Source organism: Lepidothrix coronata, unplaced genomic scaffold (assembly GCF_001604755.1).
Source record: "Lepidothrix coronata isolate B3197 unplaced genomic scaffold, Lepidothrix_coronata-1.0 Scaffold89, whole genome shotgun sequence".
In the NCBI taxonomy this organism is placed as follows: Eukaryota; Metazoa; Chordata; class Aves; order Passeriformes; family Pipridae; genus Lepidothrix; species Lepidothrix coronata.
The window spans coordinates 524,674-542,437 of NW_016690269.1; the positions used below are offsets into that span (position 1 = coordinate 524,674).

General features: G+C 46.4%; 2 protein-coding genes and 1 long non-coding RNA gene across 5 annotated transcripts; 2 read left to right on the top strand and 1 right to left on the bottom strand.

Annotated features, from left to right (window-relative positions):
- The first annotated feature begins 23 nt into the window (after nt 1-23).
- Nucleotides 24-2,542, top strand: AK6 (adenylate kinase 6). The gene is made up of 5 exons (XM_017821227.1): nt 24-109; nt 616-708; nt 1,347-1,405; nt 1,488-1,633; nt 1,746-2,542. The coding sequence occupies exons 1-5, from the start codon at nt 82-84 to the stop codon at nt 1,933-1,935; spliced, it is 516 nt and encodes a 171-aa protein (XP_017676716.1). The 5' UTR covers nt 24-81; the 3' UTR covers nt 1,936-2,542.
- A 726-nt stretch (nt 2,543-3,268) lies between these two features.
- Nucleotides 3,269-14,424, top strand: CCDC125 (coiled-coil domain containing 125). Of its 3 annotated transcripts, none has more exons than XM_017821115.1 (12): nt 3,269-3,309; nt 3,543-3,924; nt 5,027-5,085; nt 5,701-5,787; nt 6,675-6,758; nt 7,415-7,500; nt 9,473-9,555; nt 10,082-10,197; nt 11,008-11,115; nt 12,081-12,252; nt 13,319-13,452; nt 13,567-14,424. In XM_017821115.1, exons 2-12 carry the CDS (start codon nt 3,657-3,659, stop codon nt 13,852-13,854), a joined length of 1,485 nt encoding a protein of 494 aa, XP_017676604.1. In that variant the 5' UTR covers nt 3,269-3,309; nt 3,543-3,656; the 3' UTR covers nt 13,855-14,424. The 3 variants fall into 3 exon arrangements, with proteins under 3 accessions (XP_017676604.1, XP_017676606.1, XP_017676605.1); XM_017821117.1 differs by having other exon boundaries at nt 6,675-6,752; XM_017821116.1 differs by having other exon boundaries at nt 3,269-3,298.
- On the bottom strand, nt 14,419-17,659 carry LOC108500328. The gene is made up of 4 exons (XR_001875830.1): nt 17,556-17,659; nt 16,380-16,544; nt 15,420-15,604; nt 14,419-15,016 (listed from the first exon to the last, which is right to left on the bottom strand). It is a non-coding gene; the product is annotated as an uncharacterized LOC108500328 (long non-coding RNA).
- Between the last annotated feature and the right edge of the window lie 105 nt (nt 17,660-17,764).

Genomic DNA, 17,764 nt, shown 5'->3' on the forward strand with positions numbered 1-17,764 from the left:
CTGCCCGCGTGGTGACGCCATCGGCGCGCGCCGGCGGCGGCGGAGGCCCCGCGCACGTGTCTCCAGGGCGACGGCGGCGCCATGAGGCGGCCGAACGTGCTGATCACCGGTGGGCACGGGGGGCTCGGCCCAGTCCTAGTCTGGGCTGATCTGGGGTGTGAGACCGCAGCCTCATCAGAGCCTAGAGTCACTGGGGGCGGCGATCCCATCCCGGGTAGTTTGGGGTCTAGGGTCCCATCCCGGGGTGGTTTGGGGTTTGGGGTTGCAGTCGGGGTGATTTGGGGTGTGGGGTCCTGGCCTGGGAGGATTTGGGGTGTCACACCTACCCGAGAACTCGGGACGCTCCCATCCCGTCCCGAGGTTTTCTTTGCTCCCCACCCCCCCCCCCCGGTGTGGGTGACGTTCCTGCTCACGGTGAGGGTTCTCTCCCTGGTTTCCCGTTTCCCACTCCAGCGTTGCCCTCCCTGGTTCTCTTTGGGGTGCAGCTCTGGGCCCTTTTCCCTCACGCGAATCCCTCGATGTCCACTGGCCAAAGGCCCCAGTTCCCCTGCTGGGAGGGTGTCTGGGGGGACCTGCACCTCCTCCCTCACCCTGTCCTGTGGTTTTGGTCTCCAGGCACTCCGGGCGTTGGGAAAACCACGCTGGGAAAGGAACTGGCATCCAGAGCAGGGCTGAGCTACATCAACGTGGGGGACCTGGCCAAGGAAGGTGCTGGAAAACAGAGGAGTCACCAGAGCACAGGGGATTCTTTGCTCTGTGCAGCTCTCTGCTTGTGGTGGGAGAGCTGGGGTTGTGCTGCCTGGAGAAGAGAAGGCTCTAGGAACAACTCAGAGCCCCTTCTAGGGCCTAAAGGGGCTCCAAAAATGCTGGAGAGGGATGTAGGGCAAGGGATGGTATGAAGGTTAAAGAAAAATAGCTTCCCGCTCCCAGACAGTGTTCCCTGTGAGGGTGGGGAGGCCCTGGCACAGGTTGCCCAGAGAAGGTGTGGCTGCCCCTGGATCCTGGAAGTGTCCAAGGACAGGTTGGATGGGGCTTGGAGCAACCTGGGCTAGTGGAAAGTGTCCCTGTCCATGGCAGGGGGGAGGAACGAGATGAGCTTTGAGGTCCCTCCCAACCCAAACCATTCTGGGATTCTATATATTAAATCAAAAGGCAATTAATTTTCTCTAACAGGACCCTTGGTCGTCAGTAGTAAATGACAAACTTACCCTTACACAGATTTGTAAACCAAGTGTTCCCTCCGCTGAGCTCTGCCTTTGTTTGCATCCTCCTGCAATGAACATACCCATGTAGACAGTTGTGGTGGCTCTGCCCCCCCAAACTGCCCTGACCCATTTGTGCTGCAGGGGAACTGTACGAGGGCTTTGACGAGGAGTACGACTGCCCCATTCTGGACGAGGACAGGGTGAGTGCAGCCCCTAAACCACCCACGTGTCTGGGCCTTCTGCAGTGCCAGGGGAGCCTGCCTGTGTCCCTTTGCCCTGCAGGTGATCGACGAGCTGGAGGACAGGATGAGGGAGGGTGGGGTGGTGGTGGATTACCACGGCTGCGACTTCTTCCCCGAGCGCTGGTTCCACATCGTGTTCGTGCTCCGCACAGACAACTCCTTCCTCTACGACAGGCTGGAGAGCAGGTGTGCCAGGGGGCAGACCAGGGCAAGGGGGGGGGGGTTTGAGGGTGTCAGTCACAGAATCTCCACTGCTTCTGCACATCTCACACTCTCCCTTGGTGCTCTTGTTTTCTAGGGGCTACACAGGGAAAAAGCTGCAAGACAACATTCAGTGTGAGATTTTTCAGACTCTTTATGAAGAAGCTATGGAGTCATACAAAAAGGAAATTGTGCACCAGTTACCCAGCAACACTCCGGAGGACCTGGAGAGAAACTTGGATCAGATTATGCAATGGATTGAGCAGTGGATGAAGGACAACAACTGATTCAGGGTGGAACAGTGACTGCTGAATCTCTTCCTGGGAGGGTTCAATAAATGACATTCATTTTGTATCAGTTAATGTGAATTTTACTGTAACTGGATATGGTTGGGGAGTAGAAGGTTTAGAACAGCCAAGTTTGTGAATGTTTGGAACAGCCTCTGAAGCACCCTGGGAGAGACACGCAGGAGAACCCACACAAGTGAATGGAAGGATGGAAACAGCACCAAATTTCTCAGTAGAGGAGCTGTGTTCAATAATTGAGAACTCTTTGGGCCTCACAATTAAAACCAAACCATGAACTCACCCCAGAAAAACTGTAAAATACTGATAACTGGTGGCACTTTGGATTTCTAGAGGGTGCAACAGTGTCCTGAAAAGGGGTTAATCTGAAGCTGAGTTGTGAGACTGGAAACTGCTGTGCCCCACTGTGTCCTTGGGTGTGAGGCTAATGCAGACGAGGGGTTGGTTCAAGTTAAGGAAGGAAGTGACACGGTAACAGTTATTTTAAAATTCACAGAACTTTGGGAATTCCTTCATGGGTAAGGACACATGGGCTGTATCTGCACTGGTGTGGAATGCTGAACAATAAAGAGCAATAAGCTTTCTTTTCCCTTTTTCTCTCTGAACTCCCAATCACCTATACCAGTAGTGGAACACAGATCACTGCAGGTTTACCCTGGAAATACATCCCTGGGCAGGAAAACCTGTGGAGCCCCAGAACGTGGCTACAATTAAAACACTGGCAGCCATCTGTTCTAATTGCTTGTACACCCTGGACCCCAGCAGGGCAGGGCAGATAAAAACCTTCCTTCACTGAAAAGCCTGCTGTAGGAAGTGCTTGCTAATAAACTCTCAATATACATGATATAGTAAAACCACTTTCTTAAAGATTTCTGTTGTAAAGAGTATTATTGTTAGGTATTTAAGATTATTGCAGATTGGGTATAGGGTTTTTGGGTGGGACTCAGAGGAATACTGCATCAGTAACTTGATATTATAAACCAAAATGATGATAAATCTGGAGTTTCCTGGCACAACCGAGAAAAAGCACTGAGGAAACACAGGCAGAGGTGCTTTGATCTTGGACGGCACTAGGGAGCACGGGGAGGGCGGTCTGTGGGGTGGAGAGGACAGCCCCAATTCTTGGGAGCGCCTGGAGTGACCACGTCAGGTCACCTCAGGTCGCGTTTCCGAGAGCTGCCTGACACCTCTCGGGGCTGCGCCGGGGCGGGGGCTGCAGGGGAAACAGGGACCTCTTTTAAAAGGTAAGAATAACCAACCCCACCTTCCGCCGAGCTCCGGATGCCGCTCCCGGTGCCGCTCCGTCCATCCCGCCCCGGGGCGGGACCAGTATCGCCCTGTGCCGGTGGTGCGCAGGTGGGTGCGGGGGGGATCATGGGGTGCTCTGGGACGGGAGCGGGGCCCGGGAGGTCCAGGGGAGTCTCAGCGAGGCGCTGCCCCCGCTGCCGCCCCGGCTCCCACCGAGGGGTGGGAGCGATGTTTTTGGCAGCCCCGACCCGCCGGGGGAGCGGCCGCGCACCGACGGCTCCGTGTGTCTCACTGCAGCGTTGTCCTGCTGCTTTAAATAAGCGCTTTTCCTTTTCTTCTAGATAAAACAGTCGCTTTCAGGAGGTGCTGTTGGCATTGGCCGTGGTGAAGGGCCCTCGGTCAGGAAAGGAAAAAAAAAAAGAAACAAAAACCAAACGGAAAACCAGGAGGAGAAGATGGAGGGAGAGGAGGATGACATGACATGTGGAGACTTGGGAAACGGCCTTGGGAGAAGACCTGGAGGTGTTTATGTAGGGGAAAACTTACAAAATCCCTATTCAATTAGATCCAGGAAAGGATCTGGAAAGCCTTGTAATTCCCTCTTGTCAGCAAAGGGAGCGGAAGAAAGTGATGCTGCAGCTCTTCCTGGTCCAAAACGAAACAGTTTTTACGATGGATCACTTAGAAAACCTGCTGCAAGTTCCACACGGCAGAACAGCTGTGGTAAGAGTAATTGGGAAGTTAATTATTCACCGGGGAAAAACCTCTGTTAGATAAACTGAGCCGTTCAGCTGATTCACATATTGTCATCAAGTTTAATTTGAACCATTTGCCGAAGTCCGTGAAGGATTCTAGTAAGTGTCTGTGCATCCTGTGCCTGCTGGGAACCTTCACCTTCCCCCCGGGACATTAACGGCACAGTTGCTTTTGAGAGATCGAGGCTCTGGCCCTTCTTAATGTAAAACGCCCGGTTTTAAAGTGTTTGTTTTTGCTTTTTAAAGTGACATTTAGCAAAGAGCGTCCTGTGGTGGCTGTCTCTCTACATACATACATAAAATTGAATGGAATTGCTTGGATTCCTGCTTTGTTTAAGTAACTTTAAGTCTTCTCAGGTATCCTGTCTAGAGCTTGTGGCTAAATATTTAAAAATCTCATTTGCTATTTAGTTGAAATTTGTGATTTGGCTTCCTTTTGGGCTAAAAAGTTCTTTTCAGAACCTATGTTGGCATTCATCTTTTTCTTTGTGAAGGAAACGCTGCTGTAAATACCATCAGGTGTAGGCAGTGCTGTTCATTACACTTCAGCTGCTTTCCTTTACATTTTTAGTGTTTTGACTGAGGTATTTCTGCATCATTTGCTTATTTCTCTCCTTCAGAACAATTCCCCACTATCCCAATGCCACAATAAACTGAGCTGTCTTAAAACTGCCCTTACTTCTACATAGTGCCAGCCACTGTTGTGTTGACTGTGGTTGTTGAAAAGTTACAATCTTAAAACAATCTAAAAAATTAAATTCTTTTTTAAATCAAGAGGGATTTTTCAATTTTTTTCCAAAGGAAAGTATAAAATATTTGTCCTTATTTTCTGTCTTCACAACTGTCATTTTTCCTGTATTTCACTTCTTTAACTGTGAGCACTGTGTTTGAAATTAATATTTATGTATTTCTTAAATCTGTTTATTAGCTCCAGAAAAAAGGTAAAACAAACCACAAAGATGAAAATTCACCTCTGCATTTTACTTGTGTTCAGGTTAAAGCAAATTCTCGTTTTTTTTCTTTAGATATTATAGTATCTCATCATTCAGTATCTCCTGTTAATCCTACAGAATCTAATACTGAAATGTCAAATGAAGAACTAAAGCAACGACTTCAGGAAGCTCTAGAGGTTGGTAATGGTGCCAAGGGTGCTGCTCCCCAAATCTGCATTTCCTTTTAATGTAGCAAGAGGATCTTGGCATGGCTAGAGCATGGATCTTGGCATGGATCCAGGTTCTTGAAATTAGAGGGGTACTTGGAATCTTCATTAAATTTTACAGCAGGAAATCACAGTGTGAGGTGCTGTTTGTACTCTGGGGGTTTGTTGGGGGTTTTGGGGGGTTTTTTGAGGGGTGGGGAAGGTATTTTGAGGGAACTAGAGAATATTGAAAGTAATATACTTCTTTAGTAGGTGTTATTTTTTGTTAAGCTTTGGGGCCTGAATATCTGCAATGTAAGCAATCTTTGGCTTTTTAGTCTGCATTTTTGTTGAGAGGTGGTTAACCCCTACATTTTGGGGTTCCAAATGTGGTTAAATGTGTTGGTGTGTTGGCATCACAGCCAGCTGACCTCAGCTGTGAAAATACACAGTTTATCTGCTCTGTGTTCTCTAACCTCAGGGGAGCCCCTGAAAAGAAGTCAAGGAGGTAAAACAGAAGAGGGCAAATTCACTTTGCTGCTACAGTCGAATCTTAGCAGGATTACCTTGGCCTGTACTCAGTGTCCCTATTCTGTTTTGCTTCAGGAAGTTGAAATTTTGAAAGTTGAGCTTGAAGCGTGTCAAAGGCAGCTTGAAGGAAAAGATGAAGCCCTGAGAATCCTGCAGAGCATGGTAGGAGTTGTTCAGAAACCGTTGGGTAGGTGGTGGTGATGGAAGGAAAAGGGAAAACCCTTCCTGCTGCTCCTCATCCAAACCTTACAAACCAGAATTTCCCAGCGCTGCAGTTCAAAGCACTGAGTCTGGAGGTGTCTGCAGACGTGACTGCTGCAATGTGCTGCTTTTTCTCCACAGATCTGATGTGGTTATGGAAGAAAACTTTACTGTTGTAGCACTTCTCACAGTTTTATCTCTGAGGATCCTTCAGGATTTATCTGTTTAACATAAAAATAAGGCCATTTTTCCAGTCCCTTATGTGATAGATTTTGCCAGGGCTAGAAATCCTGCTGCAAGTCAAAGGTGTTTTAGTTACTTCTCCATCTGTTGTCCTAGAGGACAGTGTGGGTTAGATGTCAGGTCATTCTTTTGCTCACAGTCTACAATAGTTCTGTTGGTCACTGTCACAATGAACTCTGGTGAAATCAGTTCCTGCTTTTCTGCCTCCTTGCATAACCCATTTATAGCTGAGCAGTTTCTGCCCTCAGACATTTGCAGCCAGTTACACTTGGATCAACGGCTTAACCGTGTTGTAACCAAGTGTTCAAAGATGGGATTTTCTGGACAACCTGTGAAGAACAACGTGATCTCATCTTAAATTATGCTGCATTTTTCAATAGGAGAGATTGGAACACAAGTTTGTTGTGCAATTTAGTGACTTGGAATCAGAGCCCACTAGGGCTTACAAGCAAGTTGTAACGTTTGTCATTCTGCACGCTCCTGTTTAACAAAGGAATTGAACTTCTCTGTGTGTAGGACTGAACATGTGTCTAAAGCCAAATTAAGTGAACTTAATGATAGTGTTTGACAGAATTGTGGTTTTTTTTCTCTCTTTTTTTTTTTAGGCAGTATTTAATAAAGCCACTAGTCATACAAAAGAAATGCTTCAAAAAACTGAGGAAGAAAAGAGGACTTTAGAGAAGGTAAGGGTGTGTATCCTTTACACATGGAAGCCCATGGCTATTAATGAGGGATTAACAGACTGTTCATTTAAATCAGTGCAAACCTGCCATTAATTCCAGAGCTTTTAGGAAAGCGTTCTTATTCCTATTTAGTGGAATGGGGAAATGTTAATGTGTTGCTGCTTTGGTCTGGATCTTCATATTCCTTAGAGTGTGCAAATAATACCTAAAAATTACCAGAGTTCTTCCTTTACTTTCAGTTGGTGTTTGTTGTGGGTTTTGGTCATTCACAGTGAGTTGCTCAGTTCTTCAGGGATGAAGCTGAAAATTCCCAAGGGGTCTAGGAAACATGTGCCAAGTTTTCATAGGGAAGATGGGGAGGAGGAGGAAGGTGGCATGGAGCTGCTGTGTCAAACTGAGTTTTGTCCTTTGTTCCTCCTCCTGTATGGCCTTTCCACAGATCAGAAGGGTGACAGGGAAATGTGACAGTGTGGGTTTGGTTTTGTTACAGCCCACTGGAAGCATTAACACAGTCCTCCTGTCACACAGTCTGGGATCCATAGGTCACTTCAGTGTCTGGCACCAATTTTGTTATTAACAAATAATCCTCACTGGTCACTGAGATTTATTCCTTTCTTTGGGAAGCCTGTAATGTGCTGCTGCAAGTTTGTTTCTTTCCACAGGAAATAAATATTTTGCAGTGGGAAATTGAATTTGATCAGGATAGATTTAAAAATATAGAAGACACGTGGACAGAAAAATACGACAGGTATTTTACTTCCACTGTGTATATATTTGTTTTCATTTTTAATTTCGTTGAATGCTATGTGTCATCTTTTTTTGTGTTCCAAACTTGTTTCATCAGGTTTTCTGGGGGTTTTGTGTTTTCCTAATTCTCTTCCAAATTTTAGAAGATTTATTTTATTTTCATGCTAGTCACATTTGTACTTTTCAGTTAAAACTACTAAAATTGTTGTCTTAATTATTTAGCGTGTCCATAGGCTGGCTTTGCTGGGCTAAGCTTTCATTTTCATCCCATTACATCAGCCAGCTGGAGGCAGATTATCCTTATTTACCTTAAATGTAAATTAGCATAGAAAATAATGGGGTGTGCCTGCACATGGAAATATAATTTCCTGGTTAATCATTGCTTCATTTTCTTGGATTGTAGATCTGAGCATAAGTACAGGTAAAATAGAAGGATTTTGAGAGAGGCTGATCAACTGGTTCTTTGTTTAATTAAGAGTCACTCTGGGTGGACAGCAGGTGTGGTTGGGTAAGAATGTGCCAGAGGCACTAAAGTAATAATGTATAACAGACCTTGAAAAATGTGACCAGCAGACTCACTTATGGAAAAGTAGAAATTGTATCTCTGAAGTCTCACCATCAGAGTTGTTATTGTCATTATTTTTTTATCATTATTGCTGATGTTATTATTATTCAGTATATATTTTTATTTAGAATGTTTCAATTTAGAATCCGGGAATAAGCCAAAAGTTTACAAACTTTTCTTTTGTTGACTTACACTTGTCGAGGGATGCCTCTGGAAAAAGCCTTTGGCTTTCCTGCCTGAGGAGGTTGGAAGTGTAGCTGCCCAGTTTGGAACAACAAAACTGGTGCTGACTGTCGTAAAACAGAGACATAACTTCAGAAAACTGAAAGCCAGGGGCTCAGCCTGCTTTCCAAAATGGTTTTCTGATATCCAAGATAGCAAGATGAGAACAATGTGTATTTCCCTTTTTTTTTTTTTTCAGGTGAAGTAATCCAGACTATTTAGTTTTGAACAAAGTCATGCACTTACTGACAGCTGAGGAGATGCACCAAATAAATTGTACTGCTTTGACATTTAGGTCTTCAGATGCCACTGCTCTGTTCAAGAGGAAAATGCTAAAATACCTCACAGAAAAGTGCATTGTCAGTGCACATTGTGTCTGCTCAGCTGGCAAGCCCTGAGGGCACAGCTTTCCTTGAAAACAGGGTTCAGACTGCAGGAAGTTTACAGAGCTGAGCTGTCACATGTCCAGTATCAGTTTGCTCTTTCAAGGAGGTAGGAGATTCATAGCAAATGTTTCAGAGGTTCATAATTACTGCTTGCTTTGAGTTTCTAAGGAGAACAGGGCACCTGAACCCATCTCTTCTTAAACCTAGAAGCTGTTGGCACTGTCTACTTACACATCAATGATTTTTTTTAACATTCACTTGAACACACCTGGATTAAATTGGCTGTGTGAGGGTGTGGTTTCATGGCCACGGTGAGCCTGTTTGAACAGCCTGTGGCATCTGAGAAACCTCAGTGTGAGTGTGGAGGTTCCTGGTTCTGCTCCCTCATCTGCACAACGAGGGGTGAGCAGGTTACACACACTGGTGTAACCTGATGCATTAGCCTGACTCAGGAGGACTGCCACGATGCTTTTTGGCCCCTGGCTACCAGATTTGCTTCTAACAACATGCTACAGATTGTTGGTACAGGCATTCTTACAGGAAAATATTACCACTTTTTCCATGAAAAATACTACAAGTGAGAAAACTGCTGGTACAATTCTCCATAGGTAAAAACTTGTCAAACCAAATACTCCTTTCACTTTTTATTTTTTTCTTCCATCTTTCCAGTAATCCTAATTTTAATTTGCAGAAATATTAGATATGACATTTTAATGGGATTGCTCTTTTAAATTGAGTGCCCATTTTAAAACTTCTTTTTTCTTACAAGATAATAAAGCCTTTTTTTCTAACTTCTGCAGGATATACTGTGAAAATGCAGCTTTTAAAGAAGCATTGAAACTGAGGACAGAAGAAGTTAAAACACTTAAAGCTGAAAATGCAAGTAAGCCACTAACAGCTCTTCTTCTTGATGCACTGTTTCCCAGGAGTAATTAATGATTTAGCTATGAAGGAAGCTTCTTGTGGGAAGAAGTGTGTTTTTAGTGGCAGCTGGTGTCAGTGGATATGCAGAATCCCTCTTTAAATTGGAAAGGAAGTAACAGCAGCTGCTGGGTCAGAGGGCTCCAGTCCCTTTCCCTTATTTTTGCCTCCCAAAAACCTTTAAAATAGCTGATTTATATAATTATTTCCCCAATGTTCTAGCAGACCAGCTGGCTGACTTGTGAGTGTACAATGAGATGAGCCCTTAGACCTGAGGCCCAGTAATACATGAAATGGTGTCTAAGTGGGTCATTATTTCTGGGAAAACACAGAGGGAAAAACAACTGGAATATGATTTTGTACATTGTCTCATCAGGTTCCCAAACTGATGCTTGAACTAGAGAATGCTTTGCTTTGGGTGCAGTTAAACTCAGAAATTAAGAAATCAGAGCAGAAGATTTTTCTAATCTCTTTGATTTATTTCGTAGTCCTGAATCAGCAGTGCTTGGAATTCCTTGCAATGCTCGATGTAAAACAACAGAAAGTTGTTCAGGAGAACATGTTGTTGAATAAAAGTGATATTACTGATTTTACAGGTCTTGAAGTAAGTATGGCTTATGTGTTTTTCAAATTGGCTGGTTCAGAGATATGTTTGTATTCAAAACACACAGAGAAAATTTGCTTGCTTGTTAGGTATCTCTTTCTTTGGAGCCATTTTTAGCTAATTAGTACTTAATTACCTAATTTGCATGCCTGTTCATGAGTTTTTTTCTTTGTGGTCTGCCTTGCAAAAAAAGAAGACAGAAGGAGCATTGAGCAGTTTTTCACAAGCTATGATGCTTGTTTTTCTTCTTCCTGACACTTAAACCCAATTCCTCATGCTTTGCTTAGCACAGAAGTGTTCTGGTGAGGCTGTAGGGAGCAGCACACCCAGGCTGTCAGGATTTGTATGGAAAACACTGTGAGCCAGAAGCCATCCTCCAGATCTCCTGCCCCTTTGCTGCCCCTGACTCTCACCCTCCCTGTGCTGCGTTTTTGGGGGTGCAATGGGACACTTGGGTGGTGGTTTTGGTGCTCCTTTTGGTGAGCTGTTTGTGGGGTGTTTTGGGGCTGTTTGTGTGGTGGTCTTGGTGGGATGCTTTCGGTGGTTGTTTGGGTGGTGGTTTTTGGTAGGGTGCTTGTGTAGTGGTTTTGGTGGTGGTTTAGGTGGTGTTTTCTGTTGTGGTTTGGGTGGTGTTTTCTGTGGTGGTTTTGGTGGGGTGTTTGTGTGGTGTTTTTGGTGCTGGTTTGGGTGGCAGTTTGGGTGGTGTTTTGGGTGCTGGTTTGTGTGGTGGTTTTGGTGGGATGTTTGTGTGGTGTTTTCGGTGCTGGTTTGGGTGGGATGTCTAACGGGTGGCTTGTTTTGGGTTTCCAGCTGGCGGTGCTCGGGGCCTGCACCTGTAGCAGCTCCGAGGGGCAGCCCTGCCCCTGTGCCAAGGTGGCAGCTCTCACTCGGAAGCAGCTCCTTCATCTCAAGCGAGAGGTAACGAGGCTTGGCGGGGGGGACAGGGGTCAGGGTGCTCAAAACCCAGCAAACTCATGTGTTTTAAAGCCAGAAGGGCTTTACGCTATTTACAAATAGTGTAAAGTTTGTTTGTGGTGCTTGTAATGCCCTGGCTTTTGCCGGTAGAAACATTGTAATTATGTCTATTTGGCTTTACTAGTAGGAAAAACAACAACAACAACAAAAATATCTTTTTGCATTCTTTTTCCTTCCTCTCATATTTTTTATAAAAGGAAAACACACCCTAAGTGTATACACTCCATAAATGTACACACTGTGGGTGTGTACTGCCACTGACCCTCCTCCTTCCTTCCTGACGTGCATTCCACCCCTCCCTTGGGTTGGCATCAGCACCCACAGCTATGTCAGGAAGATGATCTTGCTGGAAAGTATATATTTACCTCAGGCTTAAATCAATAATGTGACTTTCAAGCACTTAATTTTTTTTTAAATTTAGTGAAATTCTGTGAATTCAGAATTTTTATTTTAATTTGTCTTTGATTCTGCAAATGTGGAAACTGTTCTTGTGGTCCTGCTGCAGAAGTTCCAGTTGACTTATTGGTTTTGAAAATAAGGACTGTCCTGTCCCTTTTGTACCAAAGTTATTATCCTTGACATAAGTTTCATTCTCTTTGTTCTTTTTGCTCCTGGCCCAGCTGGCACAGGATGTTATTGCCCCCCTCAATCTCTTTTGCTCGTGCAGAGATGAACAGAGGTAAATACACAGAGATGATTGTCAGCGTAGATGGCAGCTGGTTTGTGCATATGTATAGAAAGGACTTAAAACACATCTCAAAATATGTCAGGAAAACTTTTCATTTGGTTCCTGCTACTTTCTTGATTATATTTATTTACAAGTTGTCTGCGTCTTGATATATACTTTATATTTGCTTTTGCTTCCAAGTTGCTTAAAGTACTTTAAATTTTCCCTGGATTAAACCCAGACTGAAAATCTGAAGAAGAGTAAGGATGAAGCGTTTCTTGTGGCAGATGCCTTCAGAATTGCCTTTGAGCAGCAGCTGATGCAGAGGAAGGACCAAGCCCTGAGACTTGCAGAAGGGATAAAGATGAAGAAGGAAACTAAATTTGCAAACTGGAGGCGTCTGAGGGGCACTGGTACCTGGGCCAGCCGAGGGTCTGGGGGGTTGGCTGCAAAAGGAGGGAGCTCGTGGCTTGAGCACCTTCTTACCCTGTGAGATGTGTGGCTGTGGCTCAGCTGCTGGTGGGGGCTTATGAAGAGTCAAGAAAAAACAAAGTTGTGAATACTCACTGTGATATTAAATAGTGTGTTTTGTAATTGAGGAATTTCTGCCGTGAGTTTCACGTGTGAAATGCAGGGTGTGCGTGTGTGTAAGTGGAATATACAGGTTGTGTAGGACACTGGAGCTCCCAGTCCAGGCCTTTACTGCACCCTTTTTAAAATTACACATGTATGAACTCCACTATCTGACTGAAAACATGGTGGAATAAATAAGCTGTTACACAAGATGACAATAATATCTGGCTGGTAAAGATGCTTGTTATAAAAACAGCAGAGAAAAGCCAGGTGGAAGGGTGTGGGACTAGATGAACTTTAAGGTTTCTATGGGGTTTTTTGGTTGGGGTTTTTTTGTTGCTGTTGGTGGTGGTTTGTTTGTTATTGTTTTTTTGGTTTTTTAAAATCAATTTAGCTTTTTATTTTGCTTTTGATTATTATTCTTATACTTAATCTGTTACAGAGTTACAAAACCCTCTGTAAAAGAGGAAGAATTCGAATCTGTAAAATAGAACGAATTCTACTAATCCTTTTATTCTTTAAAAAAAGGAATAAAGAGAAGTATTTCAGTTCTTATGTCCTGGTCAAAACCATTGCAGAATTTAGGAATGCGACATCCGAATATATCTGTGTTGGTAATTGACCTGGAGCTGCCAGGATTAGAAGTTTGGTTGGTCTCCCAAATTCCTTTAGCACTCTTGGGGTGTGGTACTACAAGAGCAAACACTCTGACTTCCCCTACAGCAACATCATCGCTTTCAAGCTCTGTAGTCTGGTGCATACGACCTATAATTTTAATGTATTTTAATATTTTTAGAAATCTTGCAAATGGCCTGTGTCAGAGAATCTTTGTTTTTTTCAGGCTACTTACTGTTTAAAAACTAATTACCATGAATTCCACAGCTCATGTACTTTTGTTTTCCTTAGAGCGTCTCAAGTTACAAAGCAACAAGAACAATCTGGGTCAAAAGCTGTCCAGCCTGCTCTCCTCAGGTGGGGACTGCAGGAGGGTCGAGGAGCTGGACAACCCCAACGAGATCTTGAAGATGCTGATAGATTTGGTCAGTATTTTGTTCACCATGACCCCCAGGGGGAGCACATGCACAGTTTACAAACAGCGCCGTGTTCTGAGCTGACCAACGTCTTTCTCTCCTTTCTGTGTTAAACACCCCCAGGTGAACGACAAGGAGGAGGCCCTGGCCCACCAGAGGAAGGTCAGCTACATGTTGGCCCGTGCCCTGGAGGCGAAGGAGGCTGTTTTGGGATGGGGTGAAGGGAAGGGGTTGTTGGGCCTCGCTCACGCCTGTGGCCACAGCCCCCCTGCCTGGAACAGCATCCCCTCAGCTACCAGCACGGACACCCACGGACATCCTGCAAAACCCCTGCAGAAGTCGCTGTCCTGGCCCTTAGGCAGGGCAGGGGGGCCCCTCTGTAGCCTCATGCGGGACCCGTTGGGTTTGTGAAAAAGAAACACTTTGTGGAAGCGCCAGAAGCTGCCCCGTGATTGTGTCAGTGTGAGGGTGCGATGGCTGAGGCCATGAGGGCCCGGAGACCATCGCAGTGCTGAGAGGGGCTGACAGGGGCCAATGTAATGGTGATTGAAAACTAGACAGAGTGTTTTTCGGCTGCCTAAGCCCTTCCCTGGCCCCACATTACCTGGTGACAGCACGAGAGAGGTGTCACCATGGGGGGGGAGGGGATGTGGTGTCATGAGAACCAGTGGGGCTGACAGAGCAAGAGGGACATTTTTGGGAGCTCTCTGAACTCACAGAGTCAGGTTTAGAGAGGAGACGTTGTTTATTCTGCGGGGGGTGGAAGGTGGACACTTCCACAAATCCAGCACACCAACTGTCTAAAGCTGTCACTGTTTATACACTTCAGCAAACAAAGATGTTAATGTACATTGGCTACAAGTCACATAGTTCTGTTGTTAATTACAGAATCACAGGATCAGTTTGATTGGAAAAGACCTCTAAGGTCACTGAGTCCAACCTATGACCCAACACCACCTTGTCAACAGACCATGGCACTGAGTCTGCATCCAGCCTCTTCTTAAACACCTCCAGGGATGGTGACTCTACCACCTCTCTGGGCAGCCCATTCCAATGTCTAATCACTCTCTCTTTATACTTTATATTCCATTGTTTAATGACTCTCTTACTTCTCATGCTAATTGATCCCACGCTCAGTCTTTCTCTTCTTCCTTTGGGTTGGGGGGTTTCTGGGGTCAGTGCTCACGATCTACCCCTGTTGGAATCAGCCTGTATCCAGTGGGAGCTGATCCAGCCCAGGTCCTGAGCTGCCTTTACTAGTGCCTTCCTCATCTTGGGAGTTCTGCCAGATGTCCGTGTGGGCCATAAATTCTGCATTCCCTGTGCTCACTGCCAGTGGAAATCCTTCCACCCAAGGTGTGATACCCTCCCCCAGGGCTGAGGTCATTGAGACACATCCAGCCCTAAACCTTAACAGGGCCAACAAGTTTCATGGCCTCTCTTGCTTCTTGGGCTTGAAAGTTAAAAAGATCAACCACAGAACATCCTTTCTTAGGAAAACTTTGACACAGTCCACGTTTTGCAGCAATCAGACAGGATCTGGCCCGTCACCCCCATCTTGTTCCTCATAACCCTGTGGGCAAATTGTTAATAGTTTCTGACTCTGTGACATCACATCACGTCACCGAGGGGTGAGGGTGGAGCGGGAGTGACGTCACTGCGCGGAAAGGCTGTGTGACGTCACGGATCGCGGGCTGCTGGCGGGGGCAAGAGCGCGAGCCGGCCCCGCCCCCCGCGCTGTCAGTCACCCCGCCGGCCCCGCCCCCCGCGCTGTCAGTCAAACAGCCGGCCCCGCCCCGCGCCATCAGTGGCCCCGCCCCGCGCTGTCAGTCACCCCGCAGGCCCCGCCCGCAGGCCCCGCTCGTTTCCGAATGCGAGAAATACGAACATGTGGAAGAAAGCCGAGACAAAGAATTGTGCTGTTTTTTAAAAAAATAATTCCGAATGCAATCACCTTGATTTTGAAATGAAATTACCTGTTATGATTTTCTCAGTCCGGTTCTGAGACCTTGGTTCCCAGATTCATTGCTGAAGGGCAGTTAAGAAAGGGGTAGATGATTCTGTCACACTTTCGTGCTAAGCTACTTTACGTTCAGTGTCAGTCGGTGCCTTCTCAGACAGGTGTGTGTGCTACTGATATACTGCGATGGTGCTCGCTGGCCTAAAAGAGACAGTGTTACACAAATCCTTCTGTCAGACTCTTCAGCTTCTGTCCTCACCACCTCAGCATAATGTTTCTTGCGGGTTCTGAATCAAATTATGTAGGGAGCTAAAGTCATACAACTGCATATATGAGCCCTTTATCATATTTATTTTTGGTATTGTCTGGAAAAAGTGCACAGACTGCAGCAAAAGATTTCAGTGTGTTCCTGTAGCTTCTTCTGGATGTGACAGACATCCATAAGGCAGCTGGTGCCTCTGATGTGCAGAAGGGTGAAGGCTGCCAGCAGAGCTGAGGGGCCAGCAGCCGTGTCTTGGATACCCTCTGCAGTCAGGTGGCCCCAGAGGCTGACAGCTGGCTCTAAAAACTGGACTTTGTCAGTTTTCTACATTTTCTTGTTTAGAAAAGGGAGGATATGTACTGCACGGTCAAGACAACTCCAGGTAATGAGTGAAACTTATTTTGTCACTGAGCAACACATATAGTTCAGCAATGCAGCTGTACTTCTTTCTGACATACATGGGGCTGGAGGTGTTACAGCACCACAGGCCATTCCCTGCAGCCATTCTCCTCCAGTGGTGTGTCAGAAGCTTTTCAGCCCATCTGTCAGATTACAAAATATTCTCTAGACCCTCATTTGCTTATATTTAGGTCTACCCTGTAGCATTTCTTGTGTTCTTAAACCTTTTCTTTCAGTTTGCTAGTGGCAAACTATTTCATACTATTAAATCATAGGCCTGCAGCAAAGTGTTACATTATGCATATGTCTACTTACATTTGGAGATGAGTGAATAGAAGTTTTTAATGATGATTCACTCCACTCAGCTTCCCTTTGGTGTATGAGCTGTAAGGGTTCACAATGAGATCTCTCCACCGACCATAATGAAACTCAGTCTCCAGGGCAATAAGTAGTTTTCTTGTGTTGGTTGAGAAAGGTTTCCTGAAAGCAAGATGTTTCAGTTTCTTTATCCAATATTTCAATGACTGCACTAAGATTTGATGAAGCCAAACTGGTATCAAAGAATGAGGCTGAATTAAGACAACCATTGGTGTGCCCTAGTGTCCAGGAAGGCCAATGGTGTGCATTAGGAGGAGCACTGCCAGCAGATCACAGGTGACCCTGCCCCTCACTCAGCCCTGGTGAGGTCTCACCTGGAGAGCAGTGCCCAGTTCTGCTCAGGACTAAGAGACACTGAGCTCCTGAAACAGGTCCAGCAGAGGGCTACAAAGGTGGTCTGGAGAATCTGACGAAAAAAGGCTGAGTGACCTCTGGAGATCATCTAGCCCCATGCCAAGGCAGGGTCATGTAGAGCAGGTTATACAAGAATGTGTCCAGGTGGGTTTTGAATGTCTCCGGAAAGGGAGAATCCACGACCTCCCTGGGCAGCCTGTTCCAGGGCTCTGCCATCCTCAGTGGAAAGAGGTTCTTCCTCATACTGAGGTGGAAGTTCTTACATTTTACTTTATGGCCACTGCTCCTCGTCCTGTTACTGGACACCACTGAAAAGAGTTTGTCACCTTCCCCCTGACACCTGCCTTTGAGGTATTTGTACATGTTGCTGAGATTCCCTCTCAGTCTTCTCCTCTCCAGACCAAACAGACCCAGGTCCTGCAGTCTCTCCTCATTAGAGAGATGCTCCAGACTCCAAATCATCTTTGTTGCCCTGCCCTGGACCCTCTCCAGTAGCTCCTTGTGCTGAGGAGCCCAGAACTGGACACAGCATTCCAGATGTGGCCTTGCTAGGGCCAAGCAGAAAGGCAGGATCACCTCCCTCGACCTGCAGATGACCTGCTGACTCGCTCCCGATGCACCCCAGGACACCACTGGCCCTCCTGGCCGCCAGGCCACACCGCTGGCTCAGTCTCTGACAGTTTGTCCTCCGCCGAATCAGCCCATGGCTGGCCAGGTCAGGCCAAGCCTGCGGGCAAGAACCGCGCTGTCCCCGCTTACCCGGGGAAGGAGCGGGGCTGGGGAAGGAAGGAGCGGGGCTGGGGAAGGAAGGAGCAGGCGAGCGTACGCAGCGGGCGCGGCCGCGCCGAGGCGGGGCGGGGCCGGGCCGGGCCGGGGCGGGGCGGTTTGAGCTCATCCGAGGGCGCCGCGCGGGCCCGGGCGGCGGGCGGAGCGCAGGTAACGCGGCTGCGGCTCCGGCTCCGCGTGTC